At 47.5% G+C, this 18,193-nt stretch overlaps 1 protein-coding gene across 1 annotated transcript in view; it reads left to right on the top strand.

Moving 5' to 3' along the window:
* Positions 1-18,193, top strand: part of LOC119972300 (collagen alpha-1(IX) chain) — a 156,836-nt gene that overhangs the window by 79,618 nt on the left and 59,025 nt on the right. Inside the window, exons 12-17 of the mRNA XM_038808789.1 lie at positions 478-501; positions 5,176-5,229; positions 8,060-8,113; positions 8,501-8,545; positions 14,125-14,181; positions 15,243-15,296. Coding sequence (XP_038664717.1) covers positions 478-501; positions 5,176-5,229; positions 8,060-8,113; positions 8,501-8,545; positions 14,125-14,181; positions 15,243-15,296 — 288 coding nt within the window. The remainder of the gene's footprint in view (positions 1-477; positions 502-5,175; positions 5,230-8,059; positions 8,114-8,500; positions 8,546-14,124; positions 14,182-15,242; positions 15,297-18,193) is intronic.

Here is an 18,193-nt window from a genome sequence, read left to right as displayed (position 1 = left end):
ACCCAAACATGTGCCGGAGTGTGGCAACTAGGGGCTTTTCGCAGTAACGTCATTGCAATGTTAATGTCAGCCTACTTGTGACAATAATAATGATGATTATTATTATTGATAAGCCCACTGTTTGATTTCAGTATTTCTCCAATAGCCTTTCCTTGATATGTAATTGTATGCAGTAATTTTTTCTCTCAAGTTCTTTTTTCACATTTTTGCTTTGCATTACTCTGCCTTCCTACCCTCATCTTCTACCAGCCCCTTCCATCTCTGAAAAGTGATGGACATGTGGAATTTCTTTCCTGAACACAATCACCGGACAACATCTGAAGAAGTTAATCGACATTGCAGTACATTAACACCCTGTATACTCAGCTACAGTTCAAATATTTCTCTCAATCCAATCGAAACTTTTGGTTAAAAAAATAATTGAGGTGATATCATTGAGTTATGCTTAACAAAGCCTTTCCTCTTTGTTTTCAACAGGGACCTGCAAAAATTGGAATCCCGGTAAGGAAATAAAGCCTTTATGTGGGATTAATTGTAATTCTTGACATGATTTGCGTTAAGATTAAGGAGTGAATCTATGGTCCCAAACTACCACCAGGGAACTGCAAGGACCTGGTGAGTTGGGACATTTGGAGCTTCAGGGCGCGATCTAACAGCCACGTCGCACCCGACCCAGGACGCGAGCAGTAAATCTTGCGAGAGGCCTCCTTTCTGATTTACTCAGTACGTGATATCGTGTGCGATCTCACGGAATTTGCATATTCAAGTGCGCAGTCAGGTCACTTGAATATTCACTCGCTGGAATTACCCAAGGCGTGGGATCTAACCCCTGCGCCTTGGAGACCCCAAGCAACTGCTACTCAGCGCTGCCCTCCACCAAAGTGGACCAGGTGTACCCGCACTAGGAGGGGGGGGGGGGGGTCTCCCAGGCTATACCAGGCCTCTGGGTGGTTGAGCTTTGGGCAAGGGGGTACACTTGCACCCTGATGCCACCTGGACAATGTGGCACTGCGCGTCTAACATTCTGGCACTGCAAGGGTGCCGAGGTGGCACTGTCAGGGTGGCATCGATGTGTCAACGTACCATCTTGCCAGGGTGCCCAGGTGGCATCATATCCATGCTGGGGATTGGGCCCAAGGTTGCCCTGACCTTATGAGGTGGGGTGCGGGAGGCTTGATTGCCCCCTTATAGTGGAGTTGGGGCATTGGGAGGGTCAGGAGACCATGGTGGGGTGTTTAGAGATCTCTTCCTGGCAGGAAGTGGGACTTAATAGGCATTCCTCGCCGAGTCTCGAAATGAATCCCTTTTAATAGCTGAGTGTGCTTGGCGCAGCGAGCAGCAGGAAACACCTTGCTAGACACGCGTGACACGGAACTTTATTCCATTGCCGTTAAGTCATGCCCTCAGTGTTATAACTGTTGTTTCCTCCTTTGATTGTATTGGGGAAATGAACTGTGGAATAATACTGATGATATTGAAGAGCGAGCCATGTAGTGCCATGCAAATTGACTTCTCCCTGGCAGGTCCAGCAACTAATAAATACTGGCAGAGAGGAATTGGGTTAACAGACTCACAGAGGGTAATTTACACCTACCAGTGTCACAGGCATCACCGTACCACCCTATTCTGCCCACTGTCCTTGAGATGCGCCTGTGTCAGGAAGGGAGGGGGGAATTGGAAGAACTGGAGACCGCAGGTGTCTCCTTGGTGGCAGCCCCTGGGTTGGCCTCCAGCGCGCTCCTTGACAGTAGTGCCCTCGGGGTTTCTATGGGATGGATGGGCAGCTGTAGTGAGCTCTAGAGGACTCTGCGTTACCTGGCTCTGCCAGTTCTGGAGCCTCCCCGTTTTTGGCATCATGATGTCGACACCCTCAACCATGCTTTTCAGTGACTGGGCCACGCTCTACAGTGCAATGTCCATCTGTGTCTGGAAACCGTCCTTCAGCGACTGGGACATGCTCTGTAGTCCCATGGCAATGTCCACCTGTGCATGGGATCTGTCACTCAGTGACTGGGACATGATGTCATGACCCTCAGCCATGGTCATCATCGACTGAACAATGGGCACCACCATTTAAAACGTGAATGACGTGCTGCGGGCTTTCCACTAGCAGTGTTTGCCTCAGTGCCACACATTGTTGGCATCATCTCCTGCGCCCATAGCCTTTGAGATTCCTCCAATCGGCTATATAGTTGCTGGAATGTCGTTGACATTCCCTCCTGAATCTCACGGCCAGGTCCTAGCATCTGCATCAGCTCACAAATAATCTTGTACAGAGGCTTGGCATCTGACTGGAACTCAGCAGAATCCTGGGATCTAGCAGACCTCTGACTGCTGACTCCCTTGAACGTTCCTGCCACCACCTGATGTGCATCAGCAACTGTGAGGTGCTCACCAGAATGTACCCCAGATGCCTGTCCACTAATGTTGCCCACTGAGCTGTGCATCTCTGTGCTGGTGGAAGGTGGGACTGATAGCTGTGACGCCTCGCTGGTGGTCTCCTTGAGCTCTCCTCTGGGTGGTCTCTTGGGTGACTCAGAGTGGATGGCTCTGGTATGCCCGTCCCCATCAGATGGACATCCTGCGAGACAATGGACATGTGGTCAGTAAGAGGGAAGGATCATTTTGTCTGACATGAACTTCTCACTTGAGACAGGTTATCTGGTTAAAGGAGCAATGGATCCTCACCTCTGCGACACAGACCAGCCTCTCTGTCGGTGACGTCTCGCTCCTCGGTCAACCCCACTATCTCCATGGCCCATTCCTCATTGGGGGTGAGGCCTTGGATCTCTGGATCGCCGCCCCCATCTTGGCCCTTTCCCTTTTATTATGGGCTCTGTTAAAAAGAGAGCTTTGTGAGCTGCACGCTTGATGGATCAGGGGTGTCTATAGCAGGTGGCATGTGTGGGCACTGCAACTGGGCATGAAGGGATTGTGCTAGTGGATGCCGGGGGGTGCTGGGAACAAGCATGAAGATCAGAGTGTACGAGGTGTCAGCCGATGATTTGTCGGGGGGAGGGTTTAAGATTTGAGGGGTGACAGGTGGAACTGATGCTAGGAGAGGTGTTAATTTACACTTGCAACTCGATGGAGGTTGGGTTTCTTCCTCTGACATTGGGTGCTGGTCCTCCTGGTTATGCTGCCCATACAACAGCCACTGTAACTACCTCCTAGGCTGTATTGCTGGTGTTGCTGCTGGTCCCCCATCCTCTCGGGGGATCAGGATGCACCACCTCTCATTCATAGCGTTGAGAAGCCTGTCCAGGTCGGCATCTCCAAAGCGAGGAGCAGATCTGCGCGCTGTCATGCTTGAGTGTTGATTGGAGATGAGTGGTGAGGGAGCGTTTAAAAGCAGCTCCCCCTTGTTAGCGGTGAGATGCTGAGGCGCGCGTCTGGTGAATCAGATGGCCGGACAGCCATTGATGTCGAGAAGCTCGTGGGTGCACATTGTTGGCATTTAGTAATGTTAAATATGGGCCATGATCTCGCCAATGCAGCCGTCGAGAAATACCCTGCTAATCGCACCCAAAATGACACTGAGAAATGTTTCTGTTAAATCGCGCTCTTTACCATTATCTATCCTGTCTTTCCCTGTTAATATCTTGAAGACTTCGGACAGATTACCCCTTATAAATTTTAGAGAAAACAGGTCTAACTTGTATAATCACTCCTCAGAACTTATTTCTTGAAGTCCAGGTATCATTCTTGTGAACCTTCTGTGCACTCCCTCCAAGGCCAAAAATACTTCCTGAGGTGTGGTGCCCCGAACACCACTCACAGTGACACCAAGTCGGGTCCAACCAGGGTTTTATAAAGCTGCAGCATAACTTCTACGTCCTTATACTCCAATCTTCTATATTTGTTCATGGCATTTTAACGATCCATGCACCTGAACCCCCAGGTCTCTTTGCACATCCATTGAATTTAGCTTTATACCATCTAGAAAGTACCCTGATCTATCCTTTTTTGGTCCAAAATGGATAACCTCACACTTGCTTACATTGAAATCCATTTGCTACTGTTTTGCCCATTCACCTAGGGCGTGATCCAATGGCTACGCTGCGCCTGAAAAGCAGCTCCCCGCGGCTCAGCTTGTAGCCATCTCAGATGGCCACCTGCAAAGGACCATGGGAATTATGGCCAACCCAGGACTCAGACAGACCCAGAGCTTGTGTCTGTATTTGCAACCAGATAGCTAGATGCAATCGAAACCCCCGCTCGTTTGCATTCTAATTGCCCATTTCCCCTGAACAAAAAAACTGTACTCGGGTGACCGATACACATACAGACTAATCGGCGCCACTCCCTTTACTCAGGGAGCCCAAACAGCCAATGTCAATGACCGCTAAGGACACGCCCAGCCATCAAGGCATCAGCCCCTTTATTGGCCAAAAGCGAAGGCAGTGATCGAAGACTGTCGAATTATTGGGTCCAAGTTAAGGACCGCCCCAAAGAGTGTGAAATCCCAGAAGGATAAGAAGAGACACAGCCATATGCTTGGTGTCTCTTGGATCCGGCCTATGCCAACCCAAATGCAGCATAACGACCAGACAGACAAGTTCAAGACTAACGATTGCTATCAGACAGATGAGCCCAGCCAAAACAGAGCCACTTCTTCCACCCAGCCACCCAAGAGCCGGATAAACGCCTTGTCCATCTGCATAGAGCCGGTTGCCCTGAAGTTAAGTATAGGTTATTGTAGTTGTTAGGTGTAGTTTACCTTGTAGTGTTTTGTGTTGCATGTTGAAGTAATCCGTGTGTGTAAATAAACCACCTTTGAACTTGAACTGACGAATTGGTTGTGTGGCCCTTTGATCGCTATCCGGTAAAGCCTTGTGGTGATATCATTTGATACCTGGCGACTCTAAAGAGCATCATTATTAATTGGCAACATTATTGGTGACTCTGGTGGCCATTGGCAACAAGCTCCCATTGGTTGGCTGCCTGAATGGAGGATTCCGCTGCTAGTGGGAGGGCGCATCGCGCAGGAAAATGCGGCTGGCGGACCGGAGAATCCTGCCCCTGATGCCTGTATTACATTCCGCCCGATAGAATGGGAAAAGGCCATTTGCTTTATAGCTCCTTCAACAGAATAACACCTCTTTAAGCTGAAGGAATTCACAAAATGTTTCTTATGATTATGCTCTCATTGTTTGCCATCTTCTCACATTTCAGGGACCACCTGGTGAAAATGGATTCACTGGAGATCCTGGACTTCCAGGACAGCCTGTAAGTAGATAACTTTGAATAATTCTTAATTAGTGTTTTTGAATTTGGCATTATTTGTGGCCAGTAGACAGACTGAAACGGAATTGGACATTTAAGGAGTCTGAGTCATGTCCAGTTTTACAAATACAAATTCAGCTGATTATCATAGTGAAGTGAAGATTGACTAGATACATGGAGCAAACCAGCGATGGGAGCAGAAAGTGTCCTTTGAGTGACATTGAAAAGATGGAACAATTTGAAGGGAGTTTCACAATGCAAGGACAAAAATGATGAAAGCCTCACAGGCATCTCAGAACCAGAAGTAGCATTTGCCAAAATGGAAGGCGAAGGAATAAGAAGAAACCGAAGCAGGTTAAATCCAAAATGCAGTTATGAGACTGTGTACAAGCGAGGGAGCATCTGACCATAGAAGTGACGCTGCATGAGGTGGTAGTGAAGTAGTTGACCTTCTGTACCACTCCACAAGATAATTCCAACTGGCCAATATCATAAAATATTTTTAATGGCATGACAATTCTTAATTATTACTAAACAACTGCTGTAAATTAACATTTATAAGTCTGGAACCACCTTCCTTCAGATTTTTGGAAATGTTTTTGAAAAAGGTGTTTTCTTTCCAGCTCTTTTATTTCTCTCTCTTAATTCAGTCTTCCTTTGCGATCCCTTTATTTCACAATCTATCACAATTTTATATTGGATTAGCTCTTCTAACTTTCACTTCCTGCTTTAAACTCTGCCACAGTCAGGATTCCCCCATTTAATTGGATGAAGTGATATGCGGTTGTTGCCCTGTTTAGGCAGATCCGTGCTTCTCTGTTTAGGATTAAATGTTTCTTTAAACATTTTCCACTGTTACTCAGTTGTTTTACCCATCAGCAGATTTTCCCAATTTACTGTGGATAGCCTCATCTCCTTAAAGGTGGCCTTGCCTAAATCTAAAATTCTAGTAGCTGATTTGTGCTTTTCACTTCCACACATTATATTGAACTTAATCATGTTATGATCACAATTTGATAAATGTTTGCACACAATGAGGTTACTAATTAAACCCGGCTCATTACTCATTGCGAAACACAATGGGCGGGATTCTCTGAGCCCGGGACCGGGCCAGAGAATCGCCACGACTAGCGCGAATCACGCCAAATCACGCTGAGCGGAGATTCTCCCCTGGGATAGGCCGAGTGGCCGTAACAAAAAACCGAGCCCCGCCGGCACCATTCTAACCAGGTCTTACACGACGGGACCTTGGCGGCGTGGAAGGAGCCAGTGGGGGGGTGGGGGGTGGGGGGGGGGGGGGGGGGGGAGGGGGGTCCGACCCCCGGGGGGGGGGGCGCCTCCGCTGTGGTCTGGCCCGTGATCGGGGCCCACCAATTAGGGGGCCGGCCTCTCGGGCTGGGGGCCTCCTTTTTTCCTTGCTGGCCCCTGTAGCCCTATGCCATGTTGCGTCGGGGCCGGCGTGGAGAAGGGAGACACTGCGCATGCGTGCATTGGTACTGGTGCCTACTGCGCATGCGGCACGGGGGGGGGGGGGGGGGGGGGTGCCCTGATGCTTGTGGCGGGGGTTCTTGATGCCCGTTGGGGCGGATGGGTACGGGGAGTGGAGGGGTGGGGAAGGGCATGTTTTGGAAAGTTCTATCCCTTGTATGTATCAGCAGATACATACTGCTGATGTATGTACATCATCTAATGTGGAGTACATTATCTAACTTTGCTGTATTCAGGGATTGCTGCACTGTCACGCACACTGGAGAAACATATGTTCGCATAACACGGCTCCTACTCCTGCTCCTAATTTGTATGTTCATATTTCCAGCATTACTTTACATACTAACATCAGGCACTGCTGCAGGCCGTCACCTGTGGCCTGCACAGCTTTCTTCAGGTCGCAGTGCTGCCCAGGCCTTGCGATGCAATACGGACAAATTTTGCCTACTCTGCTGTCTTTTACATGAGATATTCAACCAAGGCCTTATCTGCCCTCTCGGGTGAATAGCAAGGTCCCATGGCAAAGTAGTGGAGTCATTCCTGACCAATATTTGCCCCTTAATCAACAAGGCAAAAACAGATTACCTGGTGATTATTTCATTGCTGATTGTGGGAACTTTGGTGTGCGCAGGTTCTTGGTGACATTTTCTATGTATCAGTGGTGACTTCACCTCGAAAGTAATTAATTGGGGGTAAAATGCGCTGGGACATTCTCAGGCCACAAAACTGCTATATAATTGTAAGTCTTTTTATTTCCTTTTTTTGGTGCATTTTAGAATCATCCAGAGGTTATTATGGGTCTTTTTTGCATTTGCATTCCTTGCACCTTTTAGTTTGATTTTGATTTTTCAACTATTAAAGACCACACAACAGGAGCTGCTTATCACTGTGGGTGGCATGTTGGCACGATGGTTAACACTGCTGCCTCACAGCAGCAGGAATCCGGGGTTGATTACGACCTGTGTGGAGTTTGCACTTTCTCCCCGTGCCTGCGTAGGTTTCCTCCGGGTGCACCGGTTACCTCCCACAGTCCAAAGATGTGCAGGTCAGGTGGATTGGCTATGCTAAATTGCCCCTTGGTGTCCAAAGGTTAGGTGGGATTACGGGGACAGGAAATGGGAGTGGGCCTGGGCTAGGGTGCTCTTTCAGAGGGTCGGTGCAGACTCGATCGTCAAAATGGCCTCCCTCTGCACCATAGGAATTCTATGTGTGTAGTTAGGACAACAGACACAGGATTGAATTTAGTTGTTTGAATTTATCCATTAGAGGTAACACCGGAATGAAGATTCTTCTGTTGACTGCAACATTGTAGAATCAGAGTTGTATGTTTTCTTTTAAATATTAGGGTAATCCTGGACCAAAAGGAGCACCTGGCATGACTGGAAGTCCAGGACTTCAGGTAAGTTCAGTTTTATCTCTTTCATATTTCTTTCTGTAGGTATTCCCATTGGCAGTTGCCTAAGTCATATATTTGTCATTAATTGTGTGACGGTTCCATTTGGAGGGCCTTCAAGTGGAAAACACACATTATCGTTATTGTGTGCACGGGATCACAACCTGCTCCTGCCCCACAACCCCCACCCCCTCCCCACCATCCAAATGCATGCATTGCATCCAGTTGAGTGAGGTGTAAAAAGCTCAATGATGTTCATTGGTCCCATCTGCAGCATAAATAAAACTGCAGAAAATAATTTGGCCATTAATAGGTCATTTACTAAGCTCCTGTTTTTACTTGGAAAAAAAAGTAATGCAAATGACTAATTGCTGCTTCTTTCCTTTGGCAAAGGGCCCACCCGGCTTTCCAGGAGCAGATGGACATGGAGATATTGAGGTAAGTGTACGGGCTATTGAAATGTGAATATCTATGCAGCCAGCTTTCAATCTGTCAGTCATCCTGATGCTTTAGGCACCTAAGTACCATGCAGTGTGCCAGGCTTGATCATCACCATTTCCTTAATCCAGGCCGTCACTTTGAGTTATTTTGGCAGAGGAAAACCGTGCATGTCCTTCCATCGTGGAGTAGGCCAGAGTGCTCGATCCTGACAGTCATTTATGTTTTCTGCCATCTTGTGATTGCATGGATGCCACATCCGCTAAACAAAAAAATGTAATTCCTTTATTTTACAGGATGTGTGCTTCGCTGGCTAGGCTAGCATTTGTTGCCCATCACTAACTGCCCTTGAGAAGGTGGTGGTGAGCTGCCTTCTTGAACCACTGCAATCCATGAGGTGTTGGTTAACCTACAGTGCTACGAGGGCGGGTGTTCCAGGTTTTGACCCAGCGAGGTGAAGGAAAGGGGATATAGTGACCTAGTGGGAACATCCCAAGTGCTGGTATTCCCATGTAGCTGTATCTGCTGCCCTTGTCCTTCAAGATGGTAGTAGTCGTGGGCTTGGAATTTCTGCAGTGATGTGCCAGGGCTTCCAACAACCACAACCATGTTCCTTTTTATGAGATATGACTCGAACCAGTGGAGAGTTTTCCCCTCGATTCCCATTGACTCCAGTTTAGCTAGGGCTCCTTGATGCCACACTCGGTCAAATGATGCCTTGATGTCAAGAATAGTCATTCCCACCTCACCTTTGGAGTCCAGCTCCTTTGTCCATTTTTGGACCAAGGCTGCAATGAGGTAAGGAGTTGAGTGGCCCTGCTGGAACTCAAGTTGAGCGTCAGTGAGCAGGTTATTACTAAGTAAGTGCCGCTTGATAGCACTGTTGATCACCCTTTCCATCACTTTATTGATGAATGAGAGAATACTAAAATGGCGGATTTGTCCTGCTTTTTGTGTGCAGGATATACCTGGGAAATCTTTCACATTTGCTGGTGGATGCGTGTTGTAGCTGTACTGGAACAGCTTGGCTAGGGGCACGGCATGTTGTGGAGCACAAGTCTTTAGTACTATTGCCAGAATATTGTCAGGCCCCATAGCCTTTGCAGTATCCAGTACCATCTGCTGTTTCTTGATATCATGTGGGGTGAATCGAATTGGCTGAAGAGTGACATCTGTGATGGTGGGGACCTCCGGAGGAGACTGAGATGGATCATCCACTTGGCACTTTTGGCTGAAGATTGTTGTGAATGCCTTGCCTTTTGCACAGATATGATGGGCTCCTCCATCATTGAGGCTGGGAATATTTTGGGAGCCTCCTCCTCCAGTGAGTTGTTTGATTGTCCACCAACATTCAGGACCAGATGTGGCAGGACTGCAGAGCTTAGATCTGATCCATTTGTTGCGGGAGTGCTGAGATATGTCTATCACTTGCTGCTTATGTTGTACAGCATGCAAATAATCCTGTGTTGTAGCTTCACCAGTTTGACACCTCATTTTTAGGTGTTCCTGGTGCTGCTCCTGGCATGCTCTCCTGCACTCTTCATTGAACCAGGGTTGATCTCCTGGCTTGCGGGTCATGGTAAGAGTGGGGAATATACCATGATAACCACAAATTTACAAATTGTGGCTGAGTACAATTCTGCTGCTGCTGATGGCCCATAACCCCATGGTGATGGGGTTCCACATGTAACTGACATGCGCCAAGGGGAAATTCAACCCAAAAGAATTTCTGAAATTCACAACAGGTCAGCCTGCACCTGAATGAGCACGATTGGGTAACATGTCTGGTGAGATCCTTCATCAGATCTGACATTACCAAGCTGAAGATGTGTTTTGAAAATGAATAGTTTCAATGAAACTGGCAAAAATAAATCAAATATGCCCCAGAAATGTTTTGTAAAATCTGAACTCAATTAAAGAGAATTTCTTGGTATAATGGATTGTGAGTGTGTGGAGATTAGTGTCCGAAATGCTGTTGGCATAGAGCCAAATTAAGATATTTGAAAAGGATCTGCAGCCTATTTGGGAAGCTAGGATGCTGAGGGGTGTGAAGAAAGGTAGTGAAAGTGGAATTGAGCAGAGATCAAGCATTCAGGGGGCTGATTATCCTGACTTTTACCTGTGCCAAATTCAACAGGCACAGAGGTCAGAACTAATAGCTAGAGACTACTTTTGGTGGGTCCCTTTAACGTTTGCAACTTGTCTGGTTTCACCAGTGGTCCTGAGGTGAGTGCAGTTTATACAGGACCAGCAAATAGGTGCAAATGAGGTGGGAGAGGCATCACCAGTTCCCGGGGAAGCACGGTAGCATTGTGGATAGCACAATTGCTTCACAGCTCCAGGGTCCCAGGTTCGATTCCCAGCTTGGGTCACTGTCTGTGTGGAGTGTGCACTTTCTCCTTGTGTCTGCGTGGGTTTCCTACGGTTGCTCCGGTTTCCTCCTACAATCCAAAGATGTGCGGGTTAGGTGGATTAGCCATGCTAAATTGCCCTTAGTGTCCAAAAAGGTTAAGTGTGGGCTACTGGGTTACGGTTATGGGTTAGGGGGATAGGGTAGAGACGTGAGCTTGCATAGGGTGCTCTTTGTAAGGGCCGGTGCAGACTCGATGGGCCGAATGGCCTCCTTCTGCACTGTAAATTCTATGGTTCTATGATCTCTGTTCTCCTGTAACCACACCCATTGAACACCTCAGAACAATTCACAACCAACCTGCTTTCATTGATAGAAATCAGCCGGTTAATTGCCTCCATTTGTGCCAAAGGGGCTGTTGTTATAATGTGCATGGAATCCAAGAATCTTTACTAATTCTCCAGTATCTTTACTTTCAAATGAGAGGCAAATTCAACTTTAGAGACGACAAATTGTAGGAAATGAACCAAGTGGGATCAATGCAGCTGCTTTCCTCACCTGGATTGGGGTTGTAGCAAGGCGGTGTGGGGTGTGTTGGTGGTGGTTGGCAATGCTGGGTTTTGGGAAAATCGACCTAGGTAGAGGTTGAATGCAGGACCACTCTATTTGTTGGTTAGATCACCTTTTTCTTTAAGGTGGATTACTCATTTGGTCAGTTGGATCGCTCAATGTGCCAGTGGACCACGGAATTGATCGGTGGATCACTGTATCTGTCAGTGGATCTCTCTATTTGTCGGTTGGATCATTCTGTTGATTGGTGGATCACTCTATCTGTCAGGGAGGACATTGCTTGTAAGATGAATTAGTCGATTGGTCAGTGAGTCACTGTAGCTGCCAGTGGATCAATTTGTTAATTAAGTGGATCACTCTGTCAGTGGATCGCTTTATTGCCTGGTCGATCCCTCTCTCTGTCAATCAGCACCACAAAAAACAGGTTAGGTGGGACTTATTGAGCAACCCGCCTCGTGTTTCACAAGGCGGGAGGTGGCCTGCCATTAGTAAGTGGCGGGATCTTCTGGTCCTACTGTCGCCAATGGGCTTTCCCACCTGTGGCAGTGATGCACTGTCGACATGACCGGAAGATCCTGCCGGTGTGAACTTTATGGGCAGCAGGGTAGCATGGTGGTTAGCATAAATGCTTCACAGCTCCAGGGTCCCAGGTTCGGTTCCCGGCTGGGTCACTGTCTGTGTGGAGTCTGCACGTCCTCCCTCTGTGTGCGTGGGTTTCCTCCGGGTTCTCCGGTTTCCTCCCACAGTCCAAAGATGTGCGGGTTAGGTGGATTGGCCATGCTAAATTGCCCGTAGTGTCCTAATAAAAGTAAGGTTGTTGGGTTATTAAAGGGGGGTTGTTGGGTTACGGGTATAGGGTGGATACGTGGGTTTGAGTAGGGTGATCATGGCTCGGCACAACATTGAGGGCCGAAGGGCATGTTCTGTGCTGTACTGTTCTATGTTCTATGTTCTAAGTACTGCAAAATGTCACCATTACCTAATTGTTATCACATTGCTGTTTTTGGCAGTTTGCTGATCATTAATTGGCTGCTGCATATTTTAAATAGCAACGGTGGCAACATTTTGAAAATACTTAATTGGCTGTAAAGGGCTTTGATCATGAAACATGTTAAACGGGCAGGATTCTCCCACCCCCCCCACCGAGCTGGAGAATCACCGGGGGGGGGGCGTGAATCCCACCCGCTGCCCTGACGCTGGTTGCCGGTTTCTCTGGTGCCGGTTTTTCGGCGGGAGCGGGCATTGCTTCGCGCCGGTCGAGGGCCATTGGCAGCGGTCCCCCGATGATTCTCCGCCCAGCGATGGGCCAAATGGCCACCCGTTTTTGGCCGGCCTGTCTTGCGGTGTAAATCAAACCAGGGCCATGATTCTCTGGTCCGGCGCCAGAGTGCCAGCGCTGGCGCCAAAACGGGAGTACTTTGACGCTGGCTCCGAGATCCGATTTTTGGGTCCTGGGGGAGCCAGCACGGCACTGGAGCGACCCAGCACCGTGGGGTCCACGCATGCGCAGTTGAGCCAGCGCCAACTAGCGCATGCGCACTGGACGTCATCCCCACGCAGGCCCCAATGCCAAATGGCGCAGGGATCCAGGAACCAGCGCGGATGAAATGTGGTCCAAAGCCAGAGAGGCCGGCCCACCAATCGTTGGACCCCAATCGCGGGCCAGGCCACTATGGAGTCCCTCCCCGAGGTTGGACCCCCCCCACCCTCCACACAGGCCGCCCCCGGACCCAACCAACCCCGAGGTCCAGAGCATGTTAGAACGGTGCCGGTTGGTCTTGGATTTTTTTGGACGGCCACTCGGCCCATCCGGGCCGGAGAATCACGGCACCACCGGATGATTGCTGCTATGGCCGTTTGCGGCGATTCCCCGTGCAGCCCGGCGCCATGCGCGCCCACACGTTTTTTCACAGGCTAGAGAATGGCGTCACAGCATCGGGGTGGCGTGGCGCGATTCACGCAGGCCCCCGCCAATTCTCCAGCCCGGTGGGGTGTCGGAGAATCGCACCCCAGTCTGTAACGGACCTAGCTCTGCGTTCTGGCCCCACCGATCTGCAGGCGGGCCTGTGCCATGGGAACTCACTACGTCAATTGGATCGCTATATGTAACCAATTCACTCCATTGGATAGTGAATCATACTATTTGTCAGTAGATCACTCTATTGCCATGTTGGTTTACTTTGTTATTGAGCACATCTCTTTGCCTCTGTCAGCTGATTACTCTATTTTCTAGTTGATCACTCTTGTCAGTTATATCACTGTTGGTCAGTTGATGGCTCTATTGAAGTGAATCACTTCATATGTCTGTATTACTCCATTAGTCTGCTGAATTACTATTTGCCAATTGGACCACTTTTTCAGTTGGATCACTCTGTTGGTCAGTTGGATCACTCTATTGGTCAGTGAATCATGTTGTCAGTGGATCACTCTCTCAGCCAGGGTCTGTTGGCCACTCTATTTGTAAATTGGTAAAGAGGATGGGGATTGGGCGATGCCCATCTATTGAAGCGATTTAGGGAACAAAAGTATTAAGCTCCTGTAACTCCTTTTGATGGGATATAAATTACTTACTTGGACAATTATCTTTGCATTTTAATTCCTTTAATCTAATGTTATCTTTGTGCAACGTAACTAAGAGACCTTTTACTCTGTTTCTCAGTGTAAAATATCCTGTCCTGCAGGCCCTCCTGGACCTCCTGGATTATTAGGGTTTAAGGTAAACAATAATTTATTTACGTTAAGCTACTCCAACTTTTATCATTGTAATTAATTATTGTGGTCTTTTGTCTCCTGTACGTGCCCTGAAATCTGATACATAAAAAAGTGTGGTAAACTAAATCAAATGAATTGGCTCTGTCCATAGCCCATTAAAAATCTATCCTATCATAGGCCTTTCACCAACTATTTTAGGCCTTGAGGGAAGGTTCTGTTTTTTGGTTCTGTCACACTGAGGTATATTGGGTAGGGCACAGGAAGACTAATTGCTCTTCTTTAAGTAGTGCTGTGAAATCTTTACTGTTCCACCAGAATGGACAGACTGGGCCTCCGTATAATGAACATCCTCTGAGAGTGGAGTTCTCGCTCCCTTCTGCACTGAATTGTATACTTTGTTCTTAGATCTGGAGTCAAGTCTTCTGACTCAGAGGCAAGAATACTGCCAACTGAGCCAGACTGACATGTAAAGGCCAGGTTTGTTGCGTTGGCAAATTTTAACTTTGCTTTCTGAGTGCAAGGAGTTTTCACTCTTGTGGCGTGAGGGTTTTGAGAGCCAAATCCTCTTTTATGATGCAGCTGTTTTTCCAGATATTTTTCTGGGTCTCCTGTGCTTCGGTTGTCACCATGGTCCCATCAGACAGTGCCACTCTTCACCTTGAAGAACTTTGCTGTGCAAAGAAATTATGCCAATTGTCCCTCCTGTGTTTTTGAGCAACCTCTGAGTTTTGTTATCCCAGGAGTATGCCTGACACTGAGTGCTCAAACATGAAGGGGATCAACCCTGCATGCCCCCTCCAATGATCGATAGTTTGGTTCCTCAGCACACTGTGCCTTATGTCTGCTCAGAAATAATGGGCTGGTTTAGCTCACTGGGCTAAATCGCTGGCTTTTAAAGCAGACCAAGCAGGCCAGCAGCACGGTTCGATTCCCGTACCAGCCTCCCCGGACAGGCGCCGGAATGTGGCAACTAGGGACTTTTCACAGTAACTTCATTGAAGCCTACTCGCGACAATAAGCTATTTTCTTTTTCTTCTTTTTTTCTAATTATTTTTCTTCTTCTAGGGCCATAAAGGCCAAAAAGGTGCACTCGGAGAGGCTGGGAAGGAAGGTCCAAAGGTATGTCTGTACCGTACATTTCTCTCTAGAAAATATCTAAAATATTCAATCAATCTAATGTTACCTTTATATATCAGGATGAGAAAAGACCCATATTTACTCTCCTTACTTCTTGGGGCTTTTCACAGTAACTTCATTGCAGTGTTAATGTAAGCGTACTTGTGACAATAAAGATTATTATTATTTATTATTACTCAAATCACCCCCAGCATCACTATCCCACCCCTCCATTTCCCCTCATCAAGGTGATGGGGCTAACCCCAGTTAGTTACTTGGTTTCTGCTAAAACCTTGATACTTTCTTTAAAAAAAGGAGCTTGAGAAAATTCAGAAAGTCAGTTCCCATGACCAGATTGACATTCGTAGTTTGATCACTGAGAAAAATAAAACAACCAGAGCTCAAAACTGAATCCCTTCCTTTTAAATTTAAATCAGGGGACCTTAATTCCTCTGAGCTCTTTATCCTCAATTTATTTCTCGGTACCTCTCTCAGACCCTCTCACTTGTTGTCATGCCTTCCTTCATTTCTCTCTGCTCTCCAAATCCTATCCCAACCCTGCGGCATTTTCATGCTTCCATTCCAGCTTGACTCTTGGCATGGCTAAACCTATATCTTCTTTCTGTTGCATCTTCTGAAAGGCCGATCGAGGCATGAGGCATTACCTCCTCATAAGCAGCAACTGCAACTGCTTCATCCTTTATTCTCATTGACATTTCTCCCTTTAGCCGCAGCCTTCTTGACGCACTCACTCCACTTAATCCTGACCTTGTGGATTCTGCCATTGCATCAACCATCACCACCCCCATTCGCATCTCACTCCAGAATACCCATTCACATGTGACCAAGACTCTTGCCATCCATGTGAATGAATGTTTGAAATTGTGGCCTTGACAAAATATGTGCTGGGAGGTGATAGAATCCCTGCAGTGCAGAAGGGGGCCATTTGGCCCATTGTACTACACCGACCCTTCGAAAAAGCACCCTCCCTATGTCCGCTAGTCTACCCTTATCCCCGTAACCCCACCTCACCGACACATTTTTAGACACTAAGGGACAATTTAGCATGGCCAATCCATCTAACCTGCACTTTGTTGGAGTGTGGGAGGAAACCAGAGCATCTGGAGAAATCCCACGCAGACACGGGGAGAAAATGCAAACTCCACAGAAACCCAAGGCCGGAATTGAACCCGGATCTCTGGCGCTGTGAGGCAGCAGTGCTAACCACCGTGCTGCCTGTGATGACATCTTCCTCAATAAAGCCTCCCTGTCCAGCCAAACCTCCCAACACTTACCTTGCTGAGACCAAATCACATCGCAGTCTCCTTTTCCTCCTCTGGTACTTTCTCCTTCATTAATCACCTCACCTTGTTCTATTCCTCTTGCCTCTAATGTAAAATCCTCCATATCTCCACATATATGCACTATGCCAATTTTCTTCACTGCTTTCCGCCCTCAGTTCTATGCCAGGCAACTTTCTATCCTGGGTGGTTTCAATTTCCATCTCAATTTATCATGCTCTCTCTTCTCTCAGTTTTCTGCCCTCCTGTGCTCTTTTAATCTCCCCCTCCAGTTAACTTGCACCACCCATATTCATGGCCATCCTGCTAAGATTTCCATCTCAAGTGATATCGCTATTCCCATCATGATGATCATAGATCAAGCCACGGCTTGCATCACTTTTCCCCCCACATCCCGACATTCCCCCTCAGCCTAGTTTCATGTGTGTCCAGCCCCAGAAGATTCTTACCTCAAATTCACTTACAGCTGCACTGTCATAATCCCAACTAGCCTTTGGCCCTCCATCACCACAGCTTTTATGCCGTTATTACACCCTCAACTCTCACCTTTAAAGCCCTAATCCCCATCAAATCATTAATCTCTCTCACCTTAGTCATGACCATGGTACTACTTTCATCTCTGCTCCATAGGACCAAGCAATCCAGTCTTGATGTAAATGGTGGACAATTGGTGTAACCGCTCATTGCCTGATCTAGTTTGATCACATAAAGCACTCTTGGGTCCAAATGTCCTCTGACAAAATTTCCACTCGGAAATTCCATTCGGGAATGCAAAGTTAGCCCTTTTCCGTATTGCAAACATCTTCTTAATTCCGTCTCCATGACTTGTCCATTCTAACTTCCAATAACAAGTGTGAGGAACTCATGAACGTCCTGGCACAAAGAACCACACTTCCATTCACCTTCCTCTGCTGCTTCCCTCCCTTTGCCTTTACCTCCATGCTAAACCTCCTCTAATGTCCACCCTACCTTAATCCTGAAATCTTTCTTGAGTTTCTGTCCTGTCTAAGCCTCTCTGAGCTCATCATGTCCCTGAAACCCAACTTTTGCTTCCTTTATCCTGTTCTCACTAAACTGCTGCCCACCCAATTTCCCTCCCCAGCCCACATGTTGACTTCTTGATTAATAAGGGGAGCAGTGGTTATGGGGAGAAGGCAGGAGAATGGGGATGAGAAAACTATCAGCCATGAATGAATGGCAGAGCAGACTCAATGGGTCAAGTGGCCTAATTCTGCTCCTCTTTCTGTGCTGCAAACTTCTGTGAATCCACTTATACGTGTGGGCAAGAGCAAGACCGAGAATGATTATAATATCACTCCATATTGAACTAACCTACCACTTTTCAGTGCTTTACCTGCATAAGAAAAAACAGCTTGCAGTTAATTTAGGAAAGATATCGGGCCCTTGTGCAACTACCCTCCAAAAGGGAGTTAACATTCAGGAGACCAAGTTGTTTGGAACAGTATTGACCAGAGGAAGAGGGGAACAAAATGGACATCTTCCCGACCCAAATTTCTGGGTCACCCCATTTCCAAATCAGGCTTCCAGTCTCAGGTTTCTGATGAATGTTTCCATTCGTCAAAGTAATGAGGGGTTTGT

The sequence above is a fragment of the Scyliorhinus canicula genome, chromosome 10 (assembly GCF_902713615.1).
Source record: "Scyliorhinus canicula chromosome 10, sScyCan1.1, whole genome shotgun sequence".
Classification (NCBI taxonomy): Eukaryota; Metazoa; Chordata; class Chondrichthyes; order Carcharhiniformes; family Scyliorhinidae; genus Scyliorhinus; species Scyliorhinus canicula.
Note: the sequence above shows the minus strand (reverse complement) of the source record. Positions and strands in the feature narration are given on the sequence as shown.